We start from the raw sequence: 21737 nt of genomic DNA on the forward strand, positions 1-21737 counted from the left end.
GAAAGGCCACCTACCCTGGAAGGCCAATTAGAATAGGGAGAGAAAGAAAGAATTTCTAGAATCCAGTGACTAACCAGGAATGTCAGGTATGGCTGGACAAGTCATATGACATCTCAGTTATGATCATCTCATTTATAAAGTGTCTCATGACAAGTACGGGTGTGCATGTATACATGGACATATATATACACATGTGTAAATGTGCATCTACACACATCTATATGTGTTTGCATAGGAAAACGATGTGCACAAAATAGGAAATGTTCACATTAGCTCGGTGTGGTGACAGTTTAATGCTATTTTATGTTCTGCATACTAGTATGGGGTTTCCAAGTGTTATACGATACAGACATAACTTACACAGAAAAAGACTGTAATGGGAAAGTGACTGCCAGCCCGCGGAGCGCAGGCAGATCTGAGATCCAGCGGGGTCGAGCTCTAAAGTCCTCTAAGAATCAGAGGCAGCACCTAAAGAAGCATCTGGGATTTGGGCAACTGGCAGGTCAGGCAGATGCTGCTTGCTGGCAAGTGGCAGAGTCTCCCAAAGTTCCCTCCAAACGACAGGAAGAGACCCTGCAGTGGTGAGATCCGTAACAGTTTCAGACAACAGAGCAAGAGGGCTGAAAATCAGTGTGTGTGTGAGTGTGTGTGTGCATGTGAGAGTGTGTGTGTGAGAGTGTGTGAGTGTGTACGAGTGTGTGTGTGTGTTTGAGAGTAAGAGTGTGTGTGAGTGTGTGTGTGTGTATGAGTGAGAGAGTGTGTGTGAGAGTGTGTGTGTGAGTGTGTGAGAGTTTGTGTGTATGAGTGTGTGTATGTGTGTGTGTGTGTGAGAGAGAGAGAGAGAGAGAGAGAGAGAGAGAGAGAGAGAGAGAGAATGCGTGTGTGTGTCTGGTAAGAGATAAATCACTTAGGGAGGGGTAGATGGACATGATGGGAAAAACCACAGAATCTATCTTCTGTCTCCTTCCCTACTGTTCTTATACTTACTTCTTTATACGATTAAAATATAGTTTTAAACATCTATTTTTTTTCTTATGGAATTCTAATTCATTATCTTAATCTCTAAGGGAATGAATAAAATCTATAATTTTATTTTTTTTAAATAACAGGAAAATCTTCTAAAACAGGCAGTGGTCTTCCCAAGGCTAGGCCCCACCACTGGTCTACAGGAAGCACGTGTCCAAAGACAAAAGGCCCCTCTTCACCTAATTACACAGCCGGCTGCTTCACTGGGGGCCTCCACTTCATGTACTGCCCCCCACTCTGGAATGATGTCATTAACTCCACTGATATATCTGGACAAATTCCTCACTGTGGCCGTGAAAGTCAGGCAGCTCTTCGCACAGTCCTTTAACCTCGCTCCTCTAGGATAACCTCATCATTTTCCTGGAACTCTTCAGCCATGGAGAGGGCTCCACCTTCGCAAGACAGTGGAAGGGTCAAGCATAATGGCTAGTAGCCCAGGAGTCAGACAGACATGGATGCAAACCCCAGCCCCACACTAACTAGCTGGGAGATGTCTGCCCTGCCTCAGTTTACTCACCTATAAACAGGAATAGAGGGATAGCATTAAAAATGGCCTCACGGTGCTAGTGTGAGAATTAAGTACATGATATTTGTAGAGTATTTAACGTAATATCATGCATCTGATAAATGACAATTTATTTTTCATTATTATTATTTATTAATTATTTAGTTTCCCCTCCACCTATTATTTGACTCAGCCTCTGTTTTGTTTCCTCGCTGTAAAATAAAATAATTCTGGGTGCATTTTCTAAGATAGTGGTGGTTCTTCAACGTGAGTGGGCATTAGAATTCCTTGGAGGGCTTGTGAAAACACAGATGGAGTTTCTGGTTCAATAGGTTTTGAGTGGAGCCCACACATCTGTCTTTGACACTCCCACTCTGTCCTGCAACCCTTAACTCCACTCAGCTATGCTCACAGATGGCTCCTACCTGACGCCTTGAAAAGGTATGAGTGACAGTGAAGCAAGAGCGGGTGGGGCATGGAATCCAGCTCCGAAAGAGGGGAGCGATGTCTACGAAGATGAGGGTCAAGTCCTAGGAGGTCAGGGAAGGCAGTCATGAGCAAGCACCGCTCGGGGACTGTGCTGACAGATCCAGAACTGAGGCCGGCCGGTCGGGAGGGCAGACCTCGTGATGGGAACACGATGTTCTGTCCCAACAGAGGCTGCTTGGTAGAAAGATGCCAGAAGCCTGCAGATGGCCCGTGACCCTGACCCAGGAATGTTAAGATTGCGTCTTATTAGACTGTGTGTTATGAACAAGACTATAAATTATTCCACAAGTACACGAGATTTAACAGGATTTTAAAATGATTCGGCCTTACTGTTAGTATCAAAGTATTTGTCCTTCTGGAAAGACGTCAGAAAGATATAATCTCATGTTCCAACTCAGACAGGCTGGTCGTGGTTAGGGCTGCAGGTGCATTGCGAAATAGTCTAGGACCGCATGCAGACCAAGCAGGATGGAGTGCTGTGGTGGATTAGTGATGTCTGCCCAGGCACCAGGAGCCAAAGCAGTAATGCAGTTGAGTAAATGACTCAGAATCATAAGTTACAAATGTGCATATTTATATTCAAGGAAGTAATCATAAGAGCACTCATGAGAAAAGATGTTTTGCATATAAAATTAGAGATTAAAAATATATATTACTCAATGCTGGTTAGAATATACTAGTAAGTGGGTACTTTTATATGTTGCTTTAGAACTATAAATTGCCTTTTTGGGAATACTTGGAAATATTTCCAGTAATTCATTTATAGAAACCTAATCTAAGGTAATATTTTAAGATGTGGGCAAAATTTGCAGCACAAGACTAATAATCATAAAGAGTTTTACTGCAACAAAATTTTGGAAAAAACACTAAATGTCTAAACGAGGGAAATCTGATCTAACAGAGGAGTTTTAAGCAATCCTTAAAATTGTTTCAAAATAGCTTTTAATAACTGGGGAAAATGTTACAACATAAGTTTTGCAGAAAAATTGTGCACATCTTAATTGTTTCATTATATATTATAGTGTATTATATTTGTATTAATATAGTATTAATTAAATTATTCTGTCATGCTTATATGTCATATTACAGAAGATAAATAAAATACCCACAAATAGTGGTTATGTTGGTGATGTGATTATGAAAAATTTTTACTTTCTTCATTACATTATTCTATATTTTCTCAGTAAAAATGATACATATTAATTATTTCTTTTAATTACAAAATTTAAATCCAATTTGATTACAACTCTTAAATAAAATTTTTTCAAGAAGCTAATTGTTAAAAAGAGTCCTAGCCTGGCCGGCATGACTCAGTGGTTGAATATCGACCCGTGAACCAGGAGGTCATGGTTCCACTCCCGTGAAGGCACATGCCGAGTTGCAGGCTTGCTCCCCAGTGTGGGGCGTGTAAGAGGCAGCAGATCAATGATTCTCTCTCATCATTGATGTTTCTATCTCTCTCTCCCTCTTCCTTCCTCCCTGAAATAAATAAAAATATATATTTATTTTTTAAAAAAAATAAGAGTCCTGGGCGTGGTAGCCAGAACACAAGTTCTAGAGCTCAGGAACTGGGAGCTCCTACTACCCCCACCCTGCCCCACACCCTAGTATGAAACGTTCATCATCCAGTTTGCAGATGAGAAAACAGAAGCAGGAAGGAAGAGGAGGAGGAAAATAGTCAGTTGCCCCAGGTCGGCCATTTAGTGGGAACTCAAGCTGCCTGGCTCCACCGCCCAGGCCTCACCTTGACCACAGCTACGGTGGACACAGACATACCTGATCACCAAGGAAATCCCAGAGCCGTCCCGTGAACCTGGATCCCCAGAGAATTCCCCCCTGAAGGGGTGAGGGGAGGTATGTGAGACGGAGCCACGTGGGGGTTGGTAAAGGCCTCTCCCCGGCTGGCACGTGCTCTCCCCTGGCCCCTGTTCATGGTCTGAGCCAGACCCTGAGTGGGGTACCCTTGCTGTCCCCCACCCCGGGGGCTGTGCTGGACCTTCTGCTACTCAGGCCTAAAGCAGGGACATCTCCGACCAGCGGGCCTTTGCTCCCCACTCCCCGACGCCAACGGCCTGCTTCCCACTGGACTGTCCCCAGAGCCAGGCATGCGGATTAAAGGCCCTTTGATTCTCTTAACCTGACCGCTCCTGGGGTTCCAGGAGGAATGAGGGCTAAGGGGCTGAGCCCTGCAGAGCGGAGGATGAGAGGAGGGGCTCTCCTCTCAGGGGGCAGGCCCTGCTTCGGTGGGGAGAGGCCTGGCTCGCAGACGTGCCCATGGATGCGCAGGGCAGACCTGCAGGACAGCTGCCTGCCCCCAGCACGTCCCCATGAGCACCTGCCGCGATGGCGAAGGGGAGACAGTCCTCAGAGCCCTCACGCTCCTGCTGACCCCCTGGGAGAGGCGTTCACGGCCAAGGCGGGGCTCCCAAGCAGCTGTGAGCAGGGCTGAGCCCGCAGAGCTTTGTGAGGGTGGAGAGGGGGCACTTCATGAAAAGGAGCCCCTTTCTGTGTAAATCCAGCAGCGACTCCTCAGAAGTGCAGCCAGGGCTGGGGGTGCTGGCAGGGAGGACCTGGCACTATTATTAGCACAGCGCTCAGCAGGGAGCCTTCCTTCTGAGGGGCCTGGACTGAAACAAAGAGCTCCTCTGTCCGCTAAAAGCACGGGCTTTCAACATGGCACGCTCACGGGATGGGAAGAGCTCCTTAAAGTCCCGAGTCAGCACAGCAGCGAGCTGTCTGTCTCCTGGAGCCAACAGTGCACAACGCGTGTGTTTAAAGACACACACACGTGCCCCATAAACATACTTACTACATAAGCACACACTCTACATATGAATACAGACACACAAACATGCATCCATACACATAAACACACTCTCTACATATAAATACACACATCCATACCCATAAATACACGCCACACATGCACACACTCTACATATAAATACACACACAGACACACAAACACACACACCATACACATAAACACACACCACCTCTTGGGCTGAATTTAGCTAAAACATGAGGTCCTGAACTTAGAAGATTAGCCCACTGTATTTGACATCACTCAGATATATGTGGATTCTTTTTTAACTAAGCCCTTCATTTCAAGAGAAACATGTGTATGAAAGAGAGAAAGGAAAAAGAGAGAGAGAGCTGCCTAGACAAGCAGGCCCTCCAACCTTGCTACAACAGCGGACTCACCTCTTTCCCTTCCCACAATTAGGGATCTGGGTCCAGACTCCGTTTCTGGTCAGCCACTTCTTTCCCTGGATGCTCCGACTCCAGGTGACAGACCAGACACACCCACACCCGTGACCTGGTCACGATGCCTGCAGCTGGCCCCTCTCCTTGGCCTGCCCATGACCAATCTCGCCCTGTGTCTTCACCTGGCTTCCCTCCCTCTGTGCAGGTCTGTGTCCACATTTCCTCTCCTTTTACAGACACCAGTCATATTGGCTTGGGGTCCACCTGCCGATCTCGTTTTAGTATGCGTGCCTCGTTAAAGATGCCATCTATAAGTTCACTCACAGTCTGAGCTACTGTGGGTTAGGACTTCAACATATCAGTTTGGGGGAAACACAACTCAATCCCTAACAGGCCACATTCCCCGAAGGCTGGATAGTCCGTGGAAGCGATGTTGGGAAAAGTAGCGCCCTGGGTGCCTGAACCAGTCTGTGGCGTACCGCAGGGAGGCCTTCTCTAACCTTCCCCGTCGCGTCAAATCCCCGGCCACACACTCCTCCAGCACTCATCACAATGCCCATACTTACTTTCAGAAGAAGTTTTGTTTCAGTTCTCTTCCCAGGAGAGTATGAGACCATGACAGTCCCACTTGGCATGTTCAGAGCTGTGCCCCTGAGTGTCTGGCCCACGGAAAGCACCAAATCATTGTTGCCTGCAGGAAGGTCAACCAATGACACACAAACCAATGGAAACCAAATTCCCAAAGGGCCTAGTCCTTGGCTTATGGGCCCAGAAAGTCCCCTGGGGACCCGCTTCTCTGCCTTTGGAGAAGATTTAGAGCCTAAAGTGCTCTGATAATTTCCTCAAATATTCAATTTCAAAATAACCAGTAAACTTCCTTCCCCATAAAGAAACAATTTTATGGTATTTATGAGACTCCCAGCTGCTGCACAGAAGTGGGACAGTGTGGGGGTGGAGTGTCTGTTTTCCCAACAGGGCACTGACACAGCGGTGGGACCAGCCACAGTTACCGGGAAGTGCTGCCAGGAGCACACATCCGCTGAGGACACGTGGAGCGTTCAGCCCCTCGCCTGGGTGTGGCGGGTGTCCCCTCCCCCTGCAGGACCTGCCACAAACACACATCACCACCTCGTTCAATGGACAAACATTTACCAAACAACCAACTATGCACCCGACACTGGGCTTGTACTTAGGATACAAAGATGAGTCCACTGCTGGAAACAGAATAAAGGTTCAACAGGAGAACCACTACTGAAGCTGTGAGTCATTAATTTTCCACTCACTCATTCATTCATTCATTCATTCACCAGGTGTGGCAGGCTCTGCCCTAGGTGGTGGGGATGCAGCAGAGAACAAAAGAGAGGAAGCATTTGCTTTTAGGAAGCTTATGTTCCAGTTGGGGCTCAATAGATAATCCTATATAATAAAAGCCTAATATGCTAAGTGTCTGGTCATCCGGTCATCCATTCAACCAATCAAAGCATAATATGCTAATGATATGCTAAGGTCACTCAACCGCTCGCTATGATGTGCACTGACCACCAGGGGGCAGACATTCCAACTGGTAGGTTAGCTTGCTGCTGGGGTCCGGCTGATTGGGACTGAGCAAGATGGGCTGGACATGACCTGGGGCCCTCCTGCGGTTCCACCCTGGCTGGCCAACCTCCCATGTCCCTCCCTGGCCCTGATCCTGCATTGGTGGGGTCCCTCAGCCTGGCCTGTGCACTCTCAAAATCCAGGACCCCTCGGGGGATATTGGAGAGCCAGTTTTGGCCCAATCCCGCAGGCCAGGCTGAAGGACCCTACTGGTGCATGAATTCATGCACCGGGCCTCTAGTAAGATAATAAACAAATAGACAAAATCACATCAGATGGTGACAAGTGGTAAGGGGGGGGGGGGGGGGGGCGGACGGGGACAAAGCAGGATAAATGGTTTACAAAGTGACCGAGGGAAAGCTGTCTTAGAGAATGGCCAAGGAAGGTGATTTGAGCCTGAGTGGTATGAGAGAGTGAGCCAGGAAGGAACTTGGAGAGGAGGTTCCAGGGAGGGAACAGGGGGAACAGTGAGTACAAGGCCCTGAGGAAGTCACATGGAGGAGCACCTTGGAGGTAGAGAAGGAGAGGAAGTGTAGGAGGGAAGGGAGTAGGCAACTAGGGGCCACGTCCATCAAAGTGCAGAGCATGCCTGGGACAGGGACGCTCATTAGTCCTCCCCGGGCAGTCCACACAGAGGAGGGGCCCTCACAGGAGGCCCCCAAGGATGCTAGAAATCGGCCTGGTGGATGGCTGAGAATCTGTTCCCCACGCCCCACTGGAGGCTGCAGACCATGTGTGCCCTAGGCTTAGACGCCGGCCCCGGTGTGCAGTGTGGCTGCAGCTGCCGCCCTGGCCTTCTGGCCTCCCTGACCGCTCACCTTCCGAGGCATCTGCTCTTCTTTATTCACCTAGAGAGCACATCTGCCCTTGCCACCCGAGGGCTGCCTCAGGCCTGTCTCTACATTGCAGCCTAGGCGGATATCCTGTTCACCACTGCATCCCGTCGCCTAGCACAGCACCTGGCACAGGCGAGAGCTTGTTGAGTAAATGAATGCCACTTGCTTGCTCTTATGTATCTATCCCTCTGTCCATCCATCCTCCCATCTACCCACTCACCCACCCACCCACCCATCCATCCACTTCTTTTTTCCAAAATAAGAATTCGCAGCAGTCATTTTCAGCTGCAGCCTCAGGCCGCAAGTCCCAAACGTTGCCACACTTGTCTCTTATTTCTCCCCAACAGCAAGGCCTCATTGTAGACACTCCTTTTCTTCAGGAAAGTGTGGGTATTCTCATGGGTTAAACTGGCTCCATGTAGGTAACATGTAAGTATATACTGACACCCACACAGGTTAAATATAAGCATATACAGTAGCTACCAAACGACAACTAATGAGCTACCAATGCATCGTAGATAGTGAATTCAGCACTTGTAAGCTCAACATTTCTGAGGTCCTATGCTGGCCAGGAACTCTGCCCGTCCTTGGAGACACACCTGTGAATGAGCAGACATGGTTCTTGTCCTGTTGAGCTTTCTGCCCAGAGAGGGACACAGACATTCATAACAAAGCCCGTGGCAGGGGGAGTAGCTGTGTAAGAGTCACGGGAGAGGCCTCCAATGCAGGCTGAGGGGCAGTCACGAAGGTTTTCCAAAGGCAGCCACACGGGAGTCCCACAGAAAAGCCAGTGGAGCTCTGGGAGAGAATGGGTTTCAGGCAGAAGGAACCTAAGTGCAAGGGCGAGAGGAAATGAACAGTCTTTCCTCTGAGGGATCACAACTCGATCAGTATGGCACAGGCTGTGCCCGGAGTGATAAGAGATGAAACTGGAGAAACAGGCAGGAGTCACACCAAGAAGGCATTCCGACAGCTTATTAAACACCGGGGCCTCGTCCTGGGGCCGGCTGACAGGCGTCTGGCATGGGAGAGATACGATCTGATTTGTGGTCTGGAAATAGTTCTCTGGCTTCTAATGGGGGAGGTCAAGGGAGGGGAGACCAATTAGAGGAGTTTGAAATAATCCAAGTGAAAGGTTATGAGGCTGAGGCAAGCAAAGCACTGGGAAAGGCAGACAATTTAGAAACTACGCAGAAGGCAGAAACGACAGGACTTGGTAATGTGGGCCTATGGCAGACACGGACAAAAGAAGAAAAACCACACCAGGGCTTTGTTTGCCACACGGGGCTTTGAAGCTAGAGGTTGAGCTATTTATTTTTTTAGGGGCAATATCACTGTCCTGTTAGGGCCACTGGTGGCTCCCAGCATGAGCAGACCAGGTGCAAAGGACAGATCAGACCCCATCTTAGGTCTCTGCGGGCAACAGGAGGAAGCCAGAAGGTTGGTCAGAACAGGATAAACCAGCCCTGGCCGGGTAGCTCAGTTGGTTAGAGCACTGTCCCGATATGCCAAGGCTGTAGGTTCGATTCCTGTCAGGACACATACAAGAATCAACCAATGAATGCATAAATAAGTGCAGCAACAAATCGTTTCTCTCTCTCCCTCTTTCAAAATAAATAAATAAAATAAAATTTCTTTTGAAAACAATAGGAGCACAGCCGGCGTGGCTCAGTGGTGGAGCGTCAATCTGTGAACCAGGAGGTCATAGTTCAATTCCTGGTCAGAGCACACGCCTGGATTTCGGGCTCCATCACCAGTGTGGGGTGTGCAGGAGGCAGCTGACCAATGATTCGCTCTCATCACTGATGTTTCTATCTCTCTCTCCCTCTTCCTTCCTTTCTGAAATCAATAAAAATACATTTAAAAATAAAATAGGGTAAGTCTCTTCCTGTCTCCACCCAAGGCAGATGGAAGCACTGAGTGACCAAGGACAAAGCGAGGCACTATGACTCATCAACATACCTTGTCCATCTCCCTGCAGAGTCATGGGGGGTGCAACAGATCAGATAACTAACAGCTCAGATAACACATGACTGCAGACATAGGATTTCCTGTCCTACCAGAGAACCATCTTTTAACTGAAACTGTCCCTTTGCTCAGATTGATCCAAATCCCCTTCCCCGCCTAGCATCACTCCCCTGTGTTCTCGGCCCTTCCAAAACTCTACCTGCCCTTCTAGGCAGCCCTCGCCGCTGACAGCATGTGCTCAGCGCAGAGCAGCTGGAGGAGGTAGGCTGAGCAGATGCTATGCCTCCTAGGAAGCTGCTTCCTACTTGGGGATGGAAACCTTGCACCTGAAATGACCAAGGAACAAAGGCAGGGACTGCCGAGCGCTGAGGAAATGCACAGGAAGGAGTCGCTGTGGCGAGGTCCCGGGAAGGAATAAAGGCTCTGGCCGGATAAGTGAGCATCTCCGGGCTACAGAGCAAGTGTGCTGAGCTGCCTGGTGCTCTGAGTTCCTACAGTCTTGGTCTTGGACTTTACAAAGCAAACATCACCATTCTATCCTCCCATCCGCCCACACATTAAATAGCTCCCCGAGTTCCTTCCAACAGGCTTTTTGGTAAACGCTTGAAGCACTTACCCAACCTCCCACCAGTTATGAAAGCAGGTAATCAAAAACCCATACATCACCCTAATAAAAGCAAAAATAAACAGTGCAGAACACCGATTACAATGTTAACTGCCTCGTAGCAAAGTGTACATCATTGTGGAGTGGCTATAACCATAAGACAATTAGGCAATCAAGAAATTCAAGGCAAGTCTCGGGCAGGCTGTACCAAGGAAGTTTGCTGTGAACCAAGGAAAACTTATAGTGCATTTTCGAGTCAATATGGAGTGTGGTGGTCACTTCAAATTTTCAGCTAACTGGATTGCCATGAAACCATAACAAAACTACAAACAATCCCCCATCCTGTGTCAGATTAGTGATCTGATATGCTAATTAATTTTAATGAGCTATTGTTAATGTAAGTATAATATTTAACATTGCTCATCTTTAATGCCTGTGCATGCTGTTTAAAGGGCAACTCAAACATTTCCAGATGACTTATATAAGAAACCCGCTCACGGCTTTGATTTCTTGCAATATGGTAGACTAGCTATTCTAAAAAAACTCTCCCCGTATTAAGCCCCTACCAATGCTTAAAGCATAAAAAGGTGGGGGGTGGGGGGGAAGGGACTATTCAGAAGACAAAAATAGAAAAACAAAAAATAAATTTAGAGAGAAAAGCAGAAGATGCAGTGTGATCATGACCTTTCTATATACCAACTGGCTAGGCTGCAGTCCCCAGTTATTCAGCCCAACACCGATCTGGGTGGTGCTGTGAAGACATTTTGTAGGTATAACCAAAGCCCATCACCGGCTGACCTTGGGTAAAGAAGCTCTTGATCATGGGCTGGGCCCGATTCAATCAGTTGAAAGACCTTTAGAGCAGAGCTGAGGCTTCCAGAAGAAATTCAGCTGCGCCTGCCTGTGCCTGCGAGGTGTAGCCTGTGCTTCCTGAACGGCCACCCACGGATTTTGGATTTGCCTGGCCAGCCCCACTGTCATGTGAAGCAATATCCTGCAATAAACCTCTTAATACAATTGTCCTCCTGGTCCTGCTTCTCTGGCTGAAGACGGATTGAGGTCTGAAGCTAGCTGCTGGTCGGGGCATCTGCTGCTCCCTACTTTTGCTCTGGAGAAAAGAGGCAAGTTAGGACCCACATAGGTAGAAAGTAAGGTTAGGCACTAAGTGAACTAGAAAACAAAGAAACAAGTAAGCAAACCTGAACTTGGCTTTCCAGGTCCAGGGAAGAAGACAATTCATGGAGAATCAATAGCCACAAGCCACAGATTTGGGGCCCAACTTCACAACGGGATACACGTAGCTTCAACATTATGCCCGGGGAAATACCACTTCATATCTACCAGACTGGCAAAGCGAGAGTACCAAGGCGTGGACAGGATATGGAACCGTGGAAACCCTCGTTCACTGCTTTGGAACAGCAACTCTGGGAAGCAATTTTGCATCATCTGGTAAAGTCATAGATGCACATAGCCTACGCGACATTGACTTCATTCCACTGCTATGTATATACCTTTGACATCCCAGTGAACCTCTGCTCTAACACACACACACACAAGGAGGGTCGAACATAATGAATGGATACTAGCCCCAAACTGCAAGCAATTCAGATTCATTCATAGGAGCGGGGATAAAGGGAAAGAGACACAATGGAGTACGACAGCAAAGGAAATGAACAAATTACAGCTACACATCCGGCACAAACATAATGTGGAATGATAAAAAGTTAAAAAAAAAATCTAATTCAGGCATTAAGACTCCATTGCTCTTCTCAGCCAGACCTCATATTATAAAGATAAGGCCAGGCCTGCGGCGCTGCTTACCCATGTCCTGTATCCGGGGTGACAGCTCTCCCGACCAAGAACATAACCTATCTCAACTTTATCCACACAACCTAGGAGAGTACCAGACGTACGGAAGATAACCAATAGATATTCGTTGAATAGATGAATGAATTTTAAACACAGAAATACATACCAGGAACCTGACCCTGTGTTTCTAGCCTAGAGTCTTGGTGCATGAAACCCCAAACTCTGATCTGACCTGCCTAAACCCCTTTTGGCCACAGCTGACCCTGCTGCTATTGTCACCTGACCTATCTGACTAGTGTTAACTCTTCTTCCCTCGCTTCCTAAAACCAAGTTCCCCCAGACACTTCCATTTAAAAGTTACGCAAGCCCCAGTGTGAAACATTCTTGCCGAAAAAGCTAAGATTAAATGAAGTTTTGAAATTTGCTCTAGATTTCATTCAGACAGGCTGTATTTTCCCATCATTTAACAGAGAGACCAGAAAGTTGAAGAAAACAAGAACTTTAGCAAGAGTTGGCAAACACGAGGTTCAGAAAACGAACAGAACAAGCATACAAGTTAAGAAATGTTAGTTCAAACTGATCAAATCGATAACAAAATAGCATCACCATACAATCCTGAGGGAAAAAAAGAACTAGGTTATATTGATAAAATAATTATGGTAGAATTCCTGGGTACCCTTCTATGTAGGAAATAAATATAACTGAAGGGACATATTTTAGGGGAAAGTAATGGATATATTTTCTCTCCTAAAATACTTGAATACTTTTAAAATACATATTTTTTTCAACACCACGGGTGTTCCTGCTTTGAACATTACAAAGACAGAATGCTTTACACAAGGTGATCTTTCTTGATCTAATCACAGTAATTTAATCTCCAACACCAACTGACCTAAGAACGAGGTATACTTGGATGTTGGCTAATGACATGGCTACAGTCTGTTAATGCCATTATCCCTGCAGGTACCGTGGTGGACGAACATTGCAATTACCTGGTGCAGCCAGACCAAGTTCATTTCAATTTATGAAGTTTTTAAAATTCCGAATGTCACATATACCTTAAGAATGTTCACAGCACATTAGATTATTCTTGAATCTCTTGCTATCATTCCAGCATTTAATCCCACTGATCACTTTAGGAAGGGAGATGGTAAGAGCAGGGTTGAGGCTTCCAGAGCAGCGAACAAACCCACCATTCCTTTTTCCTTCTGTCTGTTACATATACTGGAGGCTCGTATTTTCTAGTTTCATCTACTTGGCTATGAATCATTCATCGTTTCATTTCAATTATTTTTTGAATTTCTACTTTGCACCTAACATTATGTTATGTTACATACTATTTGGGGAGGGAGTTCCTACTCAAATGGGGCTTTCAAGATTGTTGCTCAAACAAAGTTTATATTCAAAGGAAGAGTTAAAGAAGAAACATGAAGGAACATAAAGCCCAAGATGGAATAGGACCTTGACTTCTGAGCTTGAACACCAAATACCTTGAAGCTTTTGAAAAATTCACTCTCTTCTCTGAACCACAAGTGCTTCTTTGGAGAAAAAAGGAGGCTATGCTCTCAAAGGTCCTTCCAACAGAGCTGTTCAAGTGGACAAGCTTCCTTTAGAAGCTGTGTAGGGAGAGGTCCGTAACGCACAGATTTGTTCCCAGGTGGGACTACTCCAAGGAGGCTTCATAGAAGTGGAAGTGGTACGTCTTAAGGTTGGCCTAGAAGAGTGATGGCGAACCTATGACATGCGTGTCAGAGGAGACACGCGAACTCATTTTTTGGTTGATTTTTCTTTGTTAAATGGCATTTAAATATATAAAATAAATATCAAAAATATAAGTCTTTGTTTTACTATGGTTGCAAATATCAACAAATTTCTATATGTGACACGGCACCAGAGTTAAATTAGGGTTTTTCAAAATGCTGACACACCGAGCTCAGAAGGTTCGCCATCACTGGCCTAGAAGGACAATAATGAAAAAGGGTGTGGCGAGCGTTGTAACTGTGGTGTTGTATGAGACCTAACGGGAGCATGACATATGTAAACCCCATTCTTTTCCTATCCATCTCTCTGTCTTTATGACTAAACATATGCTCTTCTCCATTTGTTATTAATCAACTCTACCTCAACATGAAGTTATAAGGCAGAGATGGTGTTCCAGGTGGGTGGATGAGGAATAGCATAACTGACTTCACAGAGCAATTATCTAGCCAAATCCACTCACTGCCCTAGGAACTCTCTCTGCCAAATTGATTACCTAGGGATCTAAGAAATATTGAATCGCACACACAAAGTGTTATCTACCATCCAATGTAGGACAGAAATTGGGTAATTACCCAGGTGATTGGATCAGTGATAAACTGAGTCCTAAAAATTCCCATTGAGACTAAGTTATCTGGATTGGTTCCTTTATCCGTCAAATTAGCCAGACAATACATCTCTTTCCTTCTCTTGATACTTGCTAGAAGGATATTTAGACAGGAAATTATCTAATTTAGGACAAAGTTGCAGTATCCTACTAAAGTTGAGGAATTCAAGCAGCTGCATATTTTTGTGTACAGAAAATATCACAGACTCAAAAGTTTCTGTTGCTTACATACTCTGCTAAAATTACAGAAGAAACTCCCAAGAAGGTTGACATCTCTCATAGGGTAGGGTGAAGGCTGTAGAGAAGTCCCCTGTTCTTTCCATTTCCTTTCATTTTTCCCGCTGACAAAGGTCAAGTTCTGAGCCCCCTTAAACCCTATTAGAATCCACCTTCCCCGATTCCTTCATCATCTACCTATTTTCCCTTTGATGTCTATGGTTTTCAAATTCTTAAGACATAAAGAATATCATGCGTTCCTTTTATTAACTGTCTCCCTAGCCCATTATTTTTGAATCTCCGAATAAAGGATGAACTATACAATATTAAAGAAAATGTCCCAATTTCCAGTGGTACTTTATGTATGAACTATTATCTCCCACACATTAAAGAGGAAATAGCCTGGATCAGTTTATCTCTGAAAGCTACCTGAAACTGTTTAGTACAAGGCCATTCCAGGGGCTTAGGGGCGGGGACCAACCTCAGTGAACTAGAAACAAATGCACCTGAAAGAGGCTTAGCTAATTTTCTCGTCTGATAATGTGTTGATATTTTTTCAGTTTCTCTTCACACATCGTCAGCATCATCACACACTTAAATCTGCGTTCCATATGCAGATATGACAAGCTGTCTGATACGATTCCATGCTTATGTATGACAACATTGCTGATACTGAAATTCATTTTCCTTTCATTAATCTTCCTCTAAAGGGTTCAGAAAAGTGTTTGTTTTTTTTAAACCAATTCACCACTATGAATATCACAGGAGTGTCTTCACTAATGTGGCAAGGATGTAGGAACTGCCCCTTCCCTTCCCATTAAGAACACGAAGGGACTTACAGGGAACTGAAATGACTTATACCTACAAGGGTGCATACGTCTTGCCAACAGAATGGGAAGGAAACAACAGATTTAAATAAGAACAGGTCATGTTGGAATAAAACAGTAACAGAACAAAACAAACTCCTCAACCCAGTGAGGAGATTTCAGTCACAATACCCTGTAATCCGCAGGCAGGCTCCTTCCTCCGCCTCCTGTAGACGATGTGTGGGTGGTACTCGCCCTCAGCCTGGGGGTGCTCTTTGACAGGCTCAATGAAAAAGTCTCCATGTGGTAGATGGAAAAATCCAGTCTGTAAATATACGCAGTAGAAAGTCTTATTTGAATCCATTCTTTATCTACACAAAGAAAATTAGCAAAGTGAAAATGACACAGGTCATGGTGATCCCTTAAACTCGTAAGACTGATGCTTTCATAGCTGCTATTGGATCTCCCAGAAGAGCTACACAGAAGTAATGTAATGAAAGGTCTTCATAGTCATAATTAAATGTTTAGGGGTCACGGATCCCTTTGAGACTCTATTGAAAAAAGTGAGCATATACACATCTACCCAAAATGTAGTATATAATTTTGCAGGTTCATGAACCCCTCCCCCCCAAAACCCACAGCTGAATATCTATAAATTTAAATAAAGTGCTTCCCAGCTGCCTTATTATGGAGTTGCTACCTGTTCTCCACAGTCCACTGACCTGACAGCTTTATGGAACATCTATTGACCTGGATGTGGGTGGCCAGCTACATGTTCATACAGCTGCTTGACTTGAAGTTTTTAATCCTTTCTGTTTTCAAGAAAACAAAGAACTGTAACACGAAGTCTCTGATCGGAGACTGGGCTTCCAGGTGTCTCCAGTGGAAAGCCCTCTGTCAGTCTCGAGGGAAAGGGACACTCTCATTTCACATACATGGGTTTCGAGACGTGCCGGTCAATGAGTAGCTCTTTTTGGAGGCCAGGTCTAGAAGTGGCATAGCCTACATCTCTCTTTTCTCTTTAGGAAAATTTCTCAGTGCCTGTGTGAGCTGCTTAGAAAATGCCTTTCCTGATGGCCTCCTAGGATGGACTTGAGTCTCAGCATCTGAATCCTGTACCAACGAACAGGGCTTTCCCTAGACAACCTGCTCCAGGTGATCAGAAACTCAGACTCTGGAATTAAAATGGGTTCAAATCCCAGCTCCTCCACTAATTAACCATGTGACCTTGGGCAAGTGACTTGCTCAGTTTCAGTTTCTCAGTTGGTAGATGGAGATTAGTCGAGGGTTGCTGCAAAGCTCTTAGAAAAGGGCCTGGTTCACAGTCTCATCTGTCATAGGCTCTTTCCAGATCTCAGAGTTTATATCGTTTCACTGTATTAGGCTCTCCAGAGTCAATATAGCCGTTCAATCAATTTCAATTTTGCCAAAATAAACCTGGGGACATTGGGGGATCGGGGACACTGTGAAAGGCTCCCAAAGCCCACAGCCCTCTCCCCCCACCCAATGCCTCAACAGGTCGGGGCGCTCTGCTCTGCAGAGGACTGTGAAGACAGCTGAGCAGCCCAGTCAGGAGAGGACTGGGCTCCGTGAAAGAAGGCTGCTCTCTACTGCACACCTGCCCTTGGGTGTCTTGCCTAAATGTTTGCTTCATGCACCGGTAATAAAACCAGATCTTCATATAAATTTCCACGACTGACTTCCTATTTTGCTTATTGACCTTAAAATATCACTAATAACGAGGAGATTAGGGAGAAAGGAACACTTTACTGGGAGTCATCACAATAGCTATAAGACCTTGACCTGGTGGCCCCACCTGCAAAAGAGGGGTGATGCCTCCTACCTCATAGGGCTGTTGGAGGATCAAGTGGGCTGAAGCTTGTACCAGCTGCCTTAAAGTGCAGGGTGGTAATGATTTCACTACCAACTCTAACGGTGGTGCTAACTGACTTCCAATTTGCTGACATTTCTTGGGAGACATTTCTTCTCAGTATCATCCTCCAAAGACAGACCATGGGGACAGGAAGGACTGACAAGACCCGGATTACAACAAAACAGCTGGAAACAGACTCGTGCAGTGCTGAGATGTGGTTCGATTTCCACTCCCACACAAAGACCGGGGACACGTGCAGGAAGCGTGCCTATTGCTAATGAAGTTCATTTGTTCCACAGAAGCAAAGTTGAAGTCAAGAACTCCTTAGGGACGGCTGGTTCAGGGTCCCAATGTTTCACCAAACATTGATGTCCGTGACAAAAACAAATCACCAACAAGAAGGATTTATGGGCATTTCTTCTGCCTCAAGTGTTGGACCCAGGTGGTGCAGAAGGAACAGATGGGACTCCAGTTGAGAACATTATAACTACTTTACGAGCAACATGAGTAAGAATGCCTGAAAGCCAAACAAGCATTTCCCTAAAGACTTACTTCTGTTTGCCTTCCTCCACCAGGCCAGCCTTGTCAGCATGAGCCCAGAAATCACCTCATCAGCCTAAATATTTCTCCAAAGGGAGGTGGAGACCTAGGAGAGCTGGGTGGCTCACCAGCTGGAGGGGAAGCAATACACCTGCTCACGTGCAAGTAGGGCCGTTGGCCCCAGGACCCCACAGAGCAGGGACCAGGCAGGAGAGGGATGAAGAGACTTCCACTGGCTTGGGGGACAGTGAGGTGGGAAGATTTCCCATCTGAGCTCTGCACCTCCTCTCTCCCTCCCAGCATATAAACACAGAGCGTTGCACACCTGGTATGGGTGGCCGTGGTTTATTGATCTCTCTCCTTTAACCAGAACGTCCTGTGATGTTGGAGATGTTATATATCTGCACTGTCCAATTCAACAGCCACTAGAGCATTTGAGAGGTGCCCAATGCAACAGATGAACCGAAGCTTTAATGTCATCTAATTTTAAGTATTAACATCAATGTAAACAGCCATGGAAGGTTAATGGCTACCATATGGAGCTGCATATTTCTGGAGACTGGCTGACCAGTGAAGGAGTGAGAGCCACAGGCATGTTCCTCAGACGGCGATGAGAAAAGCAAACTGCAGGAACGTCACAGTTCACTGTAACCATTTCTTTTTCGTGATCAAGACGACCAGGAGCCAGTCTGCACTCAGACTTGAGAGAATTGAAAGAGGCAAAAGTAGGTATAAAAGATGTACCATCTGCCAAAGTTCAATGAGTCATCAGGAGCAAGTGTGGCAGCACAAGGGCTCTGTGAGAGGGCTGCCATTGCCTGAGGCCAGAAACATGGATGTCCCCACAGGGGCCGGGGACTGGGGCTGTGATCATAAGGAATTGGAGAATTGGAAGCCAGGCTCCACTTCTAGAGGGAGTTGTCTCCAGGAGATCGTGGAGTATCAGCCTGCACGTCCTCACACCTCTCTGATGTCTGCAGGGGAGCCTGCCACAGCCCTGATATACACAAGACCACATCCCACTTGCTGGCTGGCGGCTCCAAGTCCAAGTAGTAGGATAAATATCCCTTCATTGAGAATGGATGAAAGGGATTCCAAAAAAATTGTAAGATCAAAATGTAATGACAAGGCTCAAAACGTTATGACAAGGTTTAATAGAAATAGCTGAGCTGTGTGATCTTTGGTCAAATTAGTTAATACATGGAGCCCTCCTTTTCTCATCTGAAAAATGGGGCAAAAATCTATCTTAATTTGCAGGGTTATAACTATCAGAGACACTCCTTGCAAAATGCCTGGCAGAAGGCTTGCCATGTGCTGGGTCCTCAGTAAGTGCACAGTGTATTTTATCACAGCACCATCCACAGGGAACGCAATATACAGTGGTGACTGAAAGCAAGTCCTCTCCGGTCCAACCACTTGGCTTCATCTCTTAGCTGCAGGCAACTCCTCTGGGCCTCAGGTTCCCTATCTAGAAAATAGGAAGAGTGCTAGTCACTTGATAACTAACTTATTTTTTAATATATTTTATTGATTTTTTTTACAGAGAGGAAGGGAGAGGGACAGAGAGTCAGAAACATCGATGAAAGAGAAACATCGATCAGCTGCCTCCCGCACACTCCCCACCGGGGATGTGCCCGCAACCAAGGCACATGCCCCTGACCAGAGTCGAACCCGGGACCCTTCAGTCCGCAGGCCGACACTCTATCCACTGAGCCAAACCAGCCAGGGCTGATAACTAACTTATTAAAAGTTGTCAGGTGTATGAAGTGAGTCAGTATGAAGTGTTTGCATGAGTGCCAGCACACAGTGAGTGTCTCATAGGTGGTAGCTGTTAGCTATTACGGAAGTCTAAGGAACATTCCCACAGATGCCTAAAGAGATGGTTCAGTTTCTGCATCAACTTGACGGAACATGGGGTGTCAGGTTAATTATTGCTGGCTGTGTCTGTGAGGGCCTTTCCAGGTGGCATTAGCATTGGACTTGGTGGACCCAGTAAAGTAAGCTGCCTTCCCCAAAGTGGATGGCCATCATCCAGTCCGCCGAGGGCCAGATGTTCTCTCAGACTGGGGTTTACGTCATCAGCGACCCTGGTTCTCGGGCCTTCAGACTTATCACTGGCTTTCTCATAGCAGATTGTGGGACTTCTCAGCCCCATAATCACGTGAGGCAATTCTTCAAAGTAAATATCCATGTGTATAAATGTATACACACGCACGCGCGCGCACACACTAACTAGGGGAGGCTCCGTGGTGACGGGCTATACACCGACTTGTCTGGAAAAACCTGAGAGGAGACAGAATGAATAGATTTATTCCTGCTTTTGTGATACTCAGAGTTAGAAGTGATGGTGGAGGCTTTCTATCCAACCTCTGACACACCACAGTCATCTCCTCCTGGGAGGTTGTTTTTCACAGTAAAGCTCAGGTAACAAATCAAGCTTAACTCCCAAACGGTATTTCCTCAATAAAATCTTCAATAAACGTCATGTCCAAGTCTCTAGGTCAGCCGTGGATGCCAAGTCCTGGCCTCCTCTTCTCCCATGGAAACCACACAGAGCCAGGTGGCTCTCCTCTGGGAAAGAGCCTGCCTTTGGAGACAAGCCGAGTTCAACACTCAACACTCAACACTAGCAGTAGCAAGCCCTGTGGCTCTGCACAGTCATTGATCTCTCTGAACCTCAGTTTCCTTGTCTAGAAAGGAGTTCTGGAAGAACTAAGACAATACATGAAAATGACCCCAAACAGTGCCTGGCCTTGGCAGTGGTGCCATTTCTGAATCTCCTCCAAGTGACAGCGTTTGGACTCTTCCCCAAAACTAAACCAATCATTTCCTCTTCTTGCAGCATGGCTAGCACGGTGGGTTATTTCTGGAAGTGCTCAGTGTTTAGTTCCAGAAGAAAACCTTCTGCTCACGTAAGGGTAGATGAACTGTCTCTTAATGATCTTTGTTCCTCACTTGGTAGCACTTGGAACTCAGTGTAATTATTCAACAGTAATTCCCAAGAACTGTTCCCACAGATTTATGACAGTTCCTGGGAAGAGGGAGTAATTCACAAAGGACAGCCATTCAGCCCAACGAAGTAGATCTTTTTTTTTTTTTTATAAAAGCAACAGGCAGCTTCTTTTTTTAAAAAAAATATATATTTTATTGATTTCAGAGAGGAAGGGAGAGAGAGAAAGAGATAGAAACATCAATGATGAGAGAGAGTCATGGATCGGCTGCCTCCTACTGGGGATCGAGCCTGCAACCTGGGCATGTGCCCTTGACTGGAATCAAACCCGAGACCCTTCAGTCCACAGGCCGACGCTCTACCCACTGAGCCAAACCAGCTAGGGCCGAAGTAGATCTTTAGAGTAATTAAAAATGCAGCCACCAAAGAGAACAAGGCATCCTATGACCCACTTATCTCGAACTTCACTGTGCACAACAATCACATGAAAAGCTTACTTAAAATGCATATACCTAAAAAATAAATAAATAAAATGCATATGCCTGGAAGCCTTGCCCAGAGATCCTGATCAGTAAGTCCAACGTGATACCCAGGAATCTGCATGTTGCAAGCACCCTGGGGTCTTAGATAACCCATGAATCAGACTATTCCACGAGGTGGCGATTGATCATTTGTATCTTCTCCCATCATCAAATGGCAAAACACTGACTTAGGGCCAAAGGGAACGCCTTCTCTGGTGGCTTAGTGAAGGGAACAGGGGTGCCATGAGGAGTCTGAGAGCATGGTAACTTCACAAAGTGCCACAGCAGAGAAGTGAAAAAGTCAAGAGGAGGTCTAGTGTGAGACGTTAAAGGTGTAGATGTGAACACCTTTCTAATGTCCCAACTTTCTAATGTCCCAACTAGAGCGGAACAAATGTGTGTTAGCTACCCTGGAAGGAGAGCAGG

At 46.1% G+C, this 21737-nt stretch overlaps 1 protein-coding gene across 1 annotated transcript in view; it reads right to left on the reverse strand.

The window, feature by feature from the left end:
- Nucleotides 1-21737, reverse strand: part of ADAMTS12 (ADAM metallopeptidase with thrombospondin type 1 motif 12) — a 184340-nt gene that overhangs the window by 112171 nt on the left and 50432 nt on the right. The window contains exon 3 of the mRNA XM_070411772.1: nt 15620-15752. Coding sequence (XP_070267873.1) covers nt 15620-15752 — 133 coding nt within the window. The remainder of the gene's footprint in view (nt 1-15619; nt 15753-21737) is intronic.

The sequence above is a fragment of the Myotis yumanensis genome, unplaced genomic scaffold (assembly GCF_028538775.1).
Source record: "Myotis yumanensis isolate MYYU_CA2020_CCGP unplaced genomic scaffold, mMyoYum1.0.hap1 SCAF_4, whole genome shotgun sequence".
Classification (NCBI taxonomy): Eukaryota; Metazoa; Chordata; class Mammalia; order Chiroptera; family Vespertilionidae; genus Myotis; species Myotis yumanensis.